The sequence below is a fragment of the Montipora foliosa genome, chromosome 4, assembly GCF_036669935.1.
Source record: "Montipora foliosa isolate CH-2021 chromosome 4, ASM3666993v2, whole genome shotgun sequence".
In the NCBI taxonomy this organism is placed as follows: domain Eukaryota; kingdom Metazoa; phylum Cnidaria; class Anthozoa; order Scleractinia; family Acroporidae; genus Montipora; species Montipora foliosa.
In genome coordinates, this window is record NC_090872.1 from 42,217,824 (window position 1) to 42,230,323 (window position 12,500).

The 12,500-nt window shown below is 39.8% G+C and overlaps 1 protein-coding gene across 2 annotated transcripts in view; it reads left to right on the plus strand.

Annotated features, from left to right (window-relative positions):
- Positions 1–12,500, plus strand: part of LOC138000821 (dynein axonemal heavy chain 12-like) — a 249,655-nt gene that overhangs the window by 121,325 nt on the left and 115,830 nt on the right. For both annotated transcript variants that reach the window (XM_068847482.1, XM_068847481.1), the window contains 4 exons: positions 947–1,109; positions 10,222–10,341; positions 10,434–10,484; positions 11,093–11,197. In XM_068847482.1, coding sequence (XP_068703583.1) covers positions 947–1,109; positions 10,222–10,341; positions 10,434–10,484; positions 11,093–11,197 — 439 coding nt within the window. The remainder of the gene's footprint in view (positions 1–946; positions 1,110–10,221; positions 10,342–10,433; positions 10,485–11,092; positions 11,198–12,500) is intronic.

A 12,500-nucleotide genomic window follows, 5' to 3' on the forward strand; every position in this document is an offset into this window, starting at 1 on the left:
TGGGGGGGCTGGGGACAAAAAGAGAGCTTCTTTTTCATACTTGTGATCAGAGTTTAGTCCAGAGTTTTCTCAACAATTTTGGCCAAGATTGTAGCTTAATAAGGTTTAAATATTATCCTTTATAGTGCCTATAACCTCAACATAGTTAACCACTTTATTTATTCTCCGAAATTGTGTTGTATACGTTGTGTTGTTTTTAGAATTGAGAATTCCAGTTTTTTTATTTGCTTTGAAAGACAGGAAAAGTGGTGATACTTTGATCCAGAACCAAACAATGAAGGGGAATAGGTTCGATAACCGGGTTGACGTCACAAATTAATTTGCATCGCTGTTTTTCAAAGAACCAGCAAAATGCAAAGCAGTATATGATATCAACCCGTTCTTAAGCCCATTCCCCTTCATGACTTGGTTATCAGTCAAAGTGTAACCACTTTTTCCGTCTTTCAAAGCAAATAAAAAAGTAAATTTTCAACCCAAAGGTTCTAAAAACAACACAATGTACATGTATTTGGGACGATTTCAGAGAATAAATAAGGTGGAAAGCTGTGTCGAGGTGATAGGCACTTTAACTACCATTCCTCATTTTACAAACCATAGCAAGAATTGGAAATTTTTTTGCATGGTTGGGTGGAATCTGATGCCATTGGCGATTAATTTTATTTATTTTGGTTGAGTAATTTATTATCACTGATCTCAAATACAGTATCAGTCAAAGGTACAGTCCCAGTGAAAGCTTGATTCTTGATCCTCGATTTTTACTGTATATCAGGAAGGAAACCGAGGGCAATCTGGGTATCCAGCTCTGGAGCTGGGATGTAAAAGAAATTTATCAAGCGGCAATTTTTGGGCTAGCATTTTTGTGGAGGGGGTAATCAAGAAAAGCCTTGGTACATTGCACAGTATTTTTCTCTTGCATAATATATTATTCATTTGAATTGCCATTTAGATTTTTCTTTTTGTCCAATGATGAGATGTTGGAGATTTTGTCAGAAACAAAGGATCCATACCGTGTTCAGCCACATCTCAAGAAGTGCTTTGAGGGAATTGCCAAGTTGGAGTTCACTCCTTCTTTGGATATCACTCATATGTACAGTAGTGAAGGGGAGAAGGTATTGATGGAGTAGTATTCTTCTCAACACATTTCCCGTGGTTTCAAAATGAATTATTGATGAGGGTTTCTTTATTTGGCTGGGAGGCTGGGACCTGAATGTTAATGTTGGGATATCCAAGGAATGAATGGTTTTACCTTGTAGGATATTTATATGCCCTTAATTTTTTTTGCAAACTAACCAAGAATATTTTGTTTCCTCTGCTGGGCATTTTTTGTGCACTCTGCTAGCAGATGTGTCTTTTTACAACATGTAGAAATGCAAGTTATTAGCTGCATGCCATTCTTGATATGAAGGTCGTGTCCCCTTCATTGTCTCTCCAACTTCAACATAAGTCATATCATGGAATACAGAGAATTAGCGTCCCTAATTGTCCCCTAAAGTCAGCTCCTTGAGGAAAGATAAACAGCTGCATTTACTCGAAGCCAAAAATAATACCCACAAAGAATAACTACACTTGAATTTGATCACCTGTGCAGAACAGAAATATTAACCATGGATGCAGTTTAATTTTAGTGAAATGTTTCTTGTCTTGGGGAACATACACCACGTACAGTGCAGCTCAAACATAAGCGAACCAAAATATATGAGTAACACATCAATAGTACACATACAATACGAAACCCAGGTTAGCTCACCTAAACATAAGCGTGGCTGAATTCTTTGTGTGCTTTCTGTGGCTCGATGGGGCTACACAGCCAGACTACATCAACTATATTTCCTACACAGTCAACGCTTTTCGTGTTTAGGTGGAAAACAGTTTGCAACATGTTTTCTTTCTGCATTTTTCGCTGGTTTCAATCCAGTTTGACATATCATGAGACCTGTGGTCCACACTGGTGGCTACGCAGTTATTCAAGTCAAGCATATATAAACTTAAAGCTGAGTGTTTATTTTTAATTTTCTAAGAGCTCCTTTTTTTCTCTGTTTTGCAAGTTTTGGCATATCTTTAGAAGCTCTGATAAGGTTTGATGATGCCTGGAGGACCTATGTCTAGAACAGAAACGAAAGGAGAGCGAAAGAGAATGACAATGACAAAACAGAATACCAGTAATAGCTCATACTTAGCGGAAGAAGATACTCCACAAATTCTTTCCTTGGGCACTAGATCATTTGTTCTTTTTATGGATGGACAAATGCGGACAATTCGAAACCTTTTATATTCACTAAACCTACAGGCAGTAAGAATAAATAACCAGGGAGCTCTTCTTTTAGGCTTCAAGTTGGCTAAATCTATATATTATTTAATTTATTTGATGTACAGTGTAAAGTCTATCAGGAATAACATACTTAATTTTCCAATAGGTAGTTATAGTAAGTACTGAAATATAAGCGAACAAAATATCAGAACGAACTTTTGAAACACCCTGTAAACTGGTGGTCAAGGTGCACCAAATGTCTGCCGATCATCTTGTGTTTTTTTTTATTTTTATTTTTTGGCTGTGTAAATTCTTTGTTCAGTGCTTTAGCATAGCATCAAGGACCCTTGCAGTGCCTAATGTCGTCCAAACCTCTGCATTTCTAATGACAAGGCTCGTGTTGATGGAACCACTGAAAAGTTCGTGTTATTCATGGGTTTGATAGCTTTTCGAAGTACTGGATTTGATAACAAAAGTATTTGTATATTTTCTCTTTTAACGCTTGCATGTGCCTTGGGATTGAACCCTCAAGGAGGTCTACAGTAGGTCCCCTAAAAATTACTGTAAATGAAACTCTGAGAAATGCTGTTTACATTCTTGAGATTGGAGAACAAAAAAAGTGACAAAAAAGACAGTGAAAAAGACAGGTCACAGGTCATTGGTTTACCAATACAGAAAGAATCCAAAGGTAACCTTTGGCCTAATTTTAGGCCTAATGTTAGCATTTGTAAATGTTTAGGATTGTTTCTGTATTCGAAAACAATGACCTGTTACTTGTGACTTATGTTTTGCATCACCCCCCCCAAAAAAAAAAAAAACAACAACAACAACAACAACAACAACAACAAACAAAAGAAAAACTAAACTGATTGCGTGAATGAAACGCCAACTGATCGATTATTACCTTTACTAAGCAAAGGAAAGCGATGTGACTTCCTGTTAATTTGAAGAATTTCTTGTGATTGTCTTATGTTTCTTTAGACCCAACCATAAGGGAAACAAAAAGAAAAAGGGAAAAAAAGGAGGCACTAAGTCTAGAAATTTATGACATCAAAGTACTGGACATGAAAAGATAAACAACTGGATGAAACATTCAGCGTCCGGCCTCAAATGAAAACCCTGGTTATTTCTAAATGATCACTCAGTTTTTTAACTGCTCTTGTCTAGTAAACTGTAGTCGGATGTTGATGGAGTTTTATTCTGGTTATTCACACACACCGCCTGGTTGTGTGTGCTCTCCGCTTTTGCATAATGTGCTAACCTACTTATATATGCGTATGCGAAATGTAATATACAATAGGTGCTAATTTGGTGCCGCTATGTTACATGCATAATGTGCCAACCTACTTACATATGCGTATGCGAAATGTAATATACAATAGGTGCTAATTTGGTGCCACTATGTTACATCCCCTTCTCTTAAAACTATATTAATTAAATGGAAAACAAACAAACACAAAATCTTCATTCGGGCCAACGTCTAGTAACAATTTAACAAATAGATTCCATGTTGCCGTGCGTCTGTTCAGTAATAGATCACAGATGACGTCAAAATGTGGTAAGAACAAAAAATTGGCACACGAGGCGATAGCCGAGTGTGTCACTGATGTTCTTACCACATTTTGACGTCTTCTGTGATCTATTACTAAACAGACCCACGGCTACATGGAATCTATTTGTTTTATATAATAATAAATTAAACTTTATTCGCATAAAAGCTGATGGTGACGTCAATCGTGCGTCTGTCCTCTAATAGATCATAGGCAAGAGCCAATCAAAATTCGTGAATAACTTGGGTTATTATATAAATATATAAATATATATATATATATATTATATATAGGGATTTTCTGTCTGGTGTTTATGTATCATACTAATATCAACTATTAAAGCAAGCGTCAGAGATTAAGTCTTTCCGGTGCCCGGATTTCATGTCCCACGCGGGATTTTCTTGGTCCTTTCTCGGCTTCTCCTGTTACACTAGAACATTGTGGATTGGGGCTTGAGGGCTGTATAATCAAATTGCCACTTGATGGGTCATATGCTGAATTGCCTGCCGCAGTGGATTCTCGTAGAATGGCGCTTGAATATTGTGCAGTCATGCTTCTTTGGGACACGCAATCCGAAGAGTTGTTTGCCGAGTTGTTGGAAGCATTATTCGGTCTAAGATGGATTCTATTTCTTCGCAATTGGGCACCAGTTCCAGTTTTTATGAGATATGAGCGGGGTGTTTCTCCCTGATCTATGACCCTAGCAGGATTCCATGTCTTTCTCACAGGGTCTTGTACATAGATAGCGTGGTCCTTGTGTAATTCAGGGAGCTCCTTGGTATTCCTGTTGTAATAGTGGCATTGGTTGTCTTGTCTCGCTTTGAGCCAATTTCTAACTTCCTCTTAGTTCTTTGATGGCTGGATCTTACCAGTAAGTGTGGATTTAAATACTCGGCCATTCAGTAATTCAGCTGGTGACGGTATATTGGAACTCAGGGGCGTTGTTCATAGAGCCAGCAGGGCTAGATCTATGTCTTCTTTAGTCTCTCTGCACTTCAGGATCGTCTTCTTAACCGTTTGGACTTGGCGTTCAACGAACCCATGGCCACGTGGGTAATGTGGAAATGACGTTACAATTTCAAACCCGTACTGGCTTGCCAGTTGATGGAACTTGCCGGATGTAAACTGAGTGCCGTTGTCACATCGAAGAGATTCTGGGATTCCATTTTCTGCGAATAGCATTTTCATTTCATTAACAACGGCCCCGGATGTGAGGTTTTGAAGTTTCTTGACAAATGGGAACTTGGAATAATAGTCGACAACTATGAGGAACCACGACTGTTGAACGTAGAAAAGGTCTGCGCTCAGTGTTTTCCATGGTCTTGAAGGGATCTCTGTTGGTATCATTGGCTCCTTTTGCTGGGAATTGTGGTACTTCTGGCAAACACAACATGAGTTTACAAGGTTTTCAATTTCTTTGTATGTGCCTGGCCAGTAAACACAGGATTTGGCTCGTAGTTTGCATTTTTCCATACCAAAGTGCCCTCAGTGGATTTGCTGCAAGATGTTGCCTCTCAAGGATTCGGGTACTATAACACGGCTTCCAAGAAGTATCAGCCCATCTTCTACTGATATGTCATCGCGTAGGGGCCAGTATGGTTTTAGCGCCGAAACGATTTTCTTCCCACTGTCAGGCCAACCTTGCATAACTTTGTGGGCTAGAAGCTGCAGGGTTTCATCTTTCGCAGTTTCCCTTTTGAACTCTTCCATTTTGGCTGGGGTGATTCTGATTAGATGGTGAACTTTCACATTGATGTCCGACACTTCAAATTCATCCAACGGCGAAAGGCGTGACAGGGCGTCAGCTGTAACCATTTCTCTTCCTGGAAGATATTTAATGACGCAGTCGTAAGGTTGTAAATGCAACAGCATTCTTTGAAGGCGTGGAGGTGCTTGCATCAGGTTCTTTTTATGGATCTGTTCCAGGGGACGATGGTCTGTTTTAACCACGAACAATCTTCCATAGAGATATGAATGGAATTTTTCGCAGCCGTATACCACTGCCAATAGTTCCCGTTCGATGTTAGCATATCTGGTCTCCGCAGGGGTAAGTGCTTTCGATGCAAAGGCTATTGGCTTGTCATTTTGGAAGAGAGCTGTGCCCAAACCCTTAATTGGTGCATCAACATGGAGGACAACTGGTTCACTTCTGTCATAGTAGGCCAAGGTCGTTGTGGTACATATCAATGCCTTCACCTTCTCAAAGGCTTTTGAATGTGATGGATTCCATGTGAAATCAACGTTCTCTTTTAAGAGGTTCTTAAGGGGGCAGTGTGGTCAGCTAGATTGGGGATGAATGAGCTCATGTAGGTTGCCATCCCCAAAAAGGTGTGAAGCTCCTTCTTGTCTTTAGGCGGTTCTAAACTTTCTATGGCTCTGACTTTATCTGGGCTGGGTTTGACACCGTCTGGTGTGTAGAGCATACCAAAGAAACTGCACTCCTTTGTTTTGATAACGCACTTCTCATCATTGAGCTTGACACCGGCCTGTCTGGTACGTCCCATGGTTTCATGTAGGTGTAAGTCATGCTCTTTGTCGTTTTTTCCATAGACTGTGACGTCATCTGCAATACCAATGGCTCCCAGGCAATCACGATACGTCTCATCAATCTTGAACTGGAAGATATCTTGACTCATTCGTAGGCCAAACGGCATTCTGAGGAAACGATACTGACCAAATGGTGTATTGAAGGTTGTCAGGTACGAGGACTCGTCATCTAGTTTGACATTCCAATAGCCATTGCGAGCGTCGAGCTTACTAAAAAGCTTTGCTCTTGATAATTTGGGTGTGATTTCCTCTAGTGTGGGTATGGGATGATGTTCTCTTTTGATCGCCTTATTCAGGTCTTTGGGATCGAGGCATAAACGAAGTCGTCCATTTTCTTTTTCTCTAATGACCAGGGAGTTAACCCAATCCGTAGGTTGGCTTACTTTCGCAATGATATCTTGACTTTCCATCTCGCGTAATTCGGCTTGTAATTTGTCTTTCAACTCTATAGGTACTTTCCGGGGTGGACCACCGGTGATACTTCAGGATCCAGTGTGATGTGGTATGTGTAGTCATCAAAACATCCAACTGTGCCATTAAAACATTCTGGGTACATATCCATCAGCTCTTGTTTACTTGTGATTGATGGCCGCTCTTCCATTGGTACATGACTTCCAATGGAACTCGAGCTTTTCTTGCAAGTACCCGGATTTTGAGCTGGGGAATTGAAGCTGCTAGTTGGATCAGCCTGGTTTAATTGATTTGTTCTTAGCGTACAGTGGAGGGAGACTAATTTTAGGGCAATGCACGCTTTTAGACCGAGGATAGCTGGCCCTGAAGTATCTGTGACATAGAAAATGCAGTTAATCTTCTTCTCTTTGTACTTGCACGAGATGTTTATAGTGCCAAGCTGCTTGATTAGAGAGCCACGGTATGCTGAGAGGATGGCCTCATTCTTTTCCAGTACTTCTGGTTTGAGGTTTCCTTCATCATCAAACTTCTCTGGGGCGATTATGCGAAGTAGCCTGATTGGCAAAACATTGCTCTGTGCACCTGTGTCCACCTTGCACTGGAGATTAATTTTCCGCTTCTTTTCAGGCTAGGTTATTTCCAGTGTTGCAAAGACTTCATCGCGTGTGTCGTGTGTCGTCAAATGTTGTGTGTCTTGTATGGTGTTAACCTCGATTGTACTAATTGTGAGAATTTCATCATTGTCTTCATCGCCCCTGTCTTCAATCGTGTGAATAGATTTTTTGAAAACCGGCTTTCTTCCTTGGATAAATTGTTTTCGTTTACTGGATCGGCAGACAGATTGCCAATGATTAGCTTTGCTGCATTTTCAACATAGTGTACCGTACGCTGGACATCTGTTCCTCGGGTGTTGTTTTCCGCAGTTGTTACAGGATTCCCTTTCTTGTTCCTTATGAATGGCATCTACACTTCTATCCTCTTGATGGCTTTCGCTACTTTCTGCCAGTGTCTTCATATGTTTACTTGTCGCCTCGTGGCTTCTTGCAATCTCGATAGCGCCTGCAAGGGTCAATGATTTGTCTCGGCCTATGAGGGACTTCTGGACATCGGGGTTTTTGACCCCCAAATAAGCTGATCTAGAACTCTGTCTTTGACTCCGGTGCTGTCGCAAAATTGACATTTTGCTGCTAGGTTTTTTAATCTTGAGATAAAATCGTCCACTGGCTCGCTTTGTTCTTGTCGCATTCCTTGTAGTGTGTATCTGTGAATTCGATGACTCGTCTTCGGCTCCAATTGTTTCTCAAACCGTTCGAAAATAATGGCAGGCTTTTTCCTCTCTTCCTCCTTTGTGAATGTCCAACTGTTGTAAATGTCCAGACTTTTTTCACCCGACCAGAGTAAAATATAGCTCACTTTTTCTTCGTCATCGGCGTCTTTGAGAACGCTTGAGAACATAAGCTGACATTTTTGTTTGAATCTTGCGAATGCAGTTATCGGATCAGGAGCGTCCCAGTTCATCTGTGGCGTCGCAAAAGATGTTGGTGTTGCCACAATTCGCTTCTGCTGGCCTCTTTCAATTTGACTCTAGCAATTATTCTTGTAAAACGCTGCCACCATGTAGTCGGATGTCGATGGACCCAACCATAAGGGAAACAAAAAGAAAAAGGGAAAAAAAGGAGGCACTAAGTCTAGAAATTTATGACATCAAAGTACTGGACATGAAAAGATAAACAACTGGATGAAACATTCAGCGTCCGGCCTCAAATGAAAACCCTGGTTATTTCTAAATGATCACTCAGTTTTTAACTGCTCTTGTCTAGTAAACTGTAGTCGGATGTCGATGGAGTTTTATTTTGGTTATTCACACACACCGCCTGGTTGTGTGTGCTCTCCGCTTTTGCATAATGTGCTAACCTACTTATATATGCGTATGCGAAATGTAATATACAATAGGTGCTAATTTGGTGCCGCTATGTTACATAAACTATTTGCAGTTTTGCTCCCTCACAATTTGTTTAATAAATGTACACTTTGTGTGACACTAGGAACACAATCATTTCACCATAGCCTCTCGCCGGCACGTGCTTTAGAAAACAAGTTTCACTGTGGAAAAATTAAATGAATGTAATTAGGGCATCTTACAAACTTTGAATGAAAATCTTTTCCTTTAATGGAGAGCATTTTACCGTTCAAATAAGCTAATAAAGCAGCTGCTATTTCCAAAACGATGGAATTACGTGGTGATAAATAACCTCGTGTAGGAGAGTGAGTTTTTTTTTGCAGAAACAGTGGTCAACCTCAAGAGTTGGGCTATTGTGATCTTTGTGTTGAATATGCACATTTCTTGTCTGGTCAATCTTTAAAACACTTGAAAGGAAAAAAAACCGAACTAACAAAAACCAAAACGTGGTGTCTTGCCATCATTTTGACACAGATGTATCCTTTGTTTTGCAAGTAAACATGCGTGGTCCATTTTGCGATTCACTTGTGCAGCCAGAAGTACAAGGGTAACTTTTTATGTTCTCGGTTCAAAATTGAAGTTGTTTTCATGTCACAAATAATTTTGTTGCTGATGGCAACATATTCTCGATCGACATTTCCTGAAAATTTCTTCTTCTCATCCTAAAAACTTTGTATCAATATTTGTTTTGCATAAAGCAGGCTAAAAAAATCTGTACCTTGCCTAGTTTGCATTTTTGAGCGTTAAATGGAATTTTAGTCTTTTATTTTGAGGTCACCCATCCAAATACTAACCCCACCTGACAGGGATTTACTTTAGTGAACTTTTCTCTGAGAAAGCTGTCAGATGCTCAGAGTGCATGCTTGTGGTGAAAAAGAAGTTGTAAGGGAACTTGAAAATGATCAACATGTAAGCCTCAAAGCCAATATTCCCTTTTATTTTCTTCAATCTTTCTGGGATTTAGTACTTTACTTGTAACCACATGTCCTCTCAGGGGGCTATTTACCTAAGACATCTACCATGGTACTATAATGATATACGGTACCAAAACAATAGCTTGTACTATTAGAGCTACATATTCGCAAAGATAACTTGAATCTCCTGGAAGACAAAACGCAGCTCATTATCCAGTGCTGTGTTACTGCACCACCACACATACGCAATGTGTGTCTATTTGTTTCCAGTATTTGCTGTGACTCTGCAATATAATCATTTGACAATGGTCTCCTTTCATTGATGTTTTTGTATTAAGCAAATTTTGAACTTGTGGGATTCCATGTATGGTACGTGTATGCAAAGTTAGCTTATCTTTGAGCTGCACTGTAAAATTCCTAAAACTTTGCACATGCCATTGTTCTTTGTTGAATGGGTCAGCACTTGCTATGTGGGGCACGTGGTGAGCAAAAGACACTCCTGAGCCTGAAATCTGCTTGTCTTGAACATCCAGAGATTTTTACAAGGTCGACTGCCCCTATTCAGTACATCCATGATTTGTAATTTTTAAGGTTCCCTTGAGTGACACAATATCTACATCTGAAGCACGTGGTGCTGTAGAGAAATGGCTTCTGCAGGTGCAAGATGTGATGCTGGTGAGCATAAGGGATATCATTGAGCGTGCTATACAGGTATGTGGCTTACTTCTTTCAGATTTAGGGACAAGGGGTCTGTACACTGTACATTATGCTCACTGCAGTGGTATTTTATTCAATCTCTCCAGGCTTACACTGTTGATGAAAGAAAAGTCTGGGTGATATCTTGGCCTGGACAAGTGAGAACTTTCTTAATGTATTTATTATTTTCGGTTCATAGTTATTTAAGTTGCAGGGTAAATGAAGATTGTACCATTTCTTACATTTTACCATTTTGATCTGAAGAAGGTGCTTTGAAATTGAAACTGATTATCATGACGATATGGAAGATTGCATGCTGTCTGAAACTTGACTGGCATGCCTTGTCTTGTGGGAACAATAATTGTTTCTTTTATATTTTCTCTTCTTTAGAAGAAAAGGTTTGTATTATTGAAGGTAAATTTTTACTGATATAAGTCCCAAATTAGAGGCTCAATTGTGAGGCAATAGTAACGCTGTGATAGAAATGCAAGGCTTGCCACAGATTAGAGTTGCCATGAATGAACTGTATCAGAATTATGATAAAGGGATTTTTTTGAGTCTTCTTCTGTGTTCTTTTCCAATGTTGTCTTTATCAAGGCAGTAGACAAACAGGTTTTGGCACTTGTCTTGTAAAATAGTGAGTGTTATTTTTGGGGTACCCTGCTAGGCCACAGTAAAACTTTGCCCTTCATGCAGGCTTGTTTTATTTTGTATGGGAGATGCTACTTGTAGTAGGTGAGGCATGTACTGTATTTCATTACTACAGATTGTAATCTGTGTGAGTCAGATATACTGGACACAAGAGGTGCATGAGGCTATTCGTTCTGGACCCCATGGACTTAAAGAATACCATGAAAAACTCACTAATCAGGTAGGTGCTATCCATGGTACCATTAACCCTTTGACACCCAAACTGGCCTAAACCGGCCAGACTTAGTATTTTACTCTGTCTAGCGCCAGACGATTTTACTCGTCAATGGGTTAATTACGCACTTAATGTCCCCATTAAAGATATTTGAGACTCCCCATGTGTGTTTAAGAAATAAGAAAATGTGTTTAAGAGGGGTTTCAGGTCATTTGGAGACCCTCTAACCCTAACCCTTTAAAACTGCTTAGAACTGTCTTGAAACCCTTTAAAAACCATTTTTAAACTCCTCATAGAACCAAGCAGAAATCCTCAAAAAGTCATTAAAAAATAATCAAACACACCTCAGAAATTATTTGTATGACGTTCGTTCACCAAGAGTTACATTGTACACTGCAGTATCTCAGGGTTTCGGGCCTTTGCCAGGTTAAAAAATACCTTGAACCATTAAAGTCGTTGTAGACCTTTAATTTAGCATGCTGCTAAAAGGGACTTGCCTGATTACAAACACACTCAATGATTTGTATAGTTTCAAAATAGAGTGAACCTCTAGTCCAGGAGCATATATATGTCTGATAAATAAATCCCGTGGACATTTTTGGAAGAAAGTAAGCCAGTGGCAAAGTAGTGTTTAGTGGACCTTAAGTAACCTAGAAAATGTTGTTGACAATCTTGTAAAGCGTTAATTTATAGGGCTTTAAATAAATATGGCTAAATGAAATTTAGGCAAAGTTAAAATCGAGGCATTGCTGGCCAGCAGTGTTACAAACTAAAGCTATTTGGGGGCACCCTTGGCATGCTCTGGGGGCATTTACTAGCTCAACGTTGGCCGCACCATGGACGAACTCACAGCAATGCCACGCTTTTCCAGCCTCTTTGGATTCTGGCCACTCTTCCTTTCGTCGTTATTGCGATTTGTTCATCTAGAGCTTTTGTCTCTTCTGCAGCAATGATTGTTTGCAAGTCCTAGAACCGGGGCAAATGTTCTTCGCCTTCTGCGTGCAAGTACTCTCATCGTTGCAGTAAGTGTGCAGGCAACCACCGTGCCATAGCCTGTCCTGGTAATTCTGGGGCTCAGGTTTCTTGCTGATTGCGCTCACCCTGTGCCCCTCATGATAAGGTCAATTCTTGGTGGAACTAACGAACTTTGTCACAGTGTCTTGGTGATATTATGGACATTATTATTATTATTATTATTATTATTATTAATTATTATTATTATTATTATTATTATGGACACTTAGTGATATTGCGGTTTTACATGATCAATAGCACAGCGAGACTAGTCCTAGGCTATGCTATATAATTT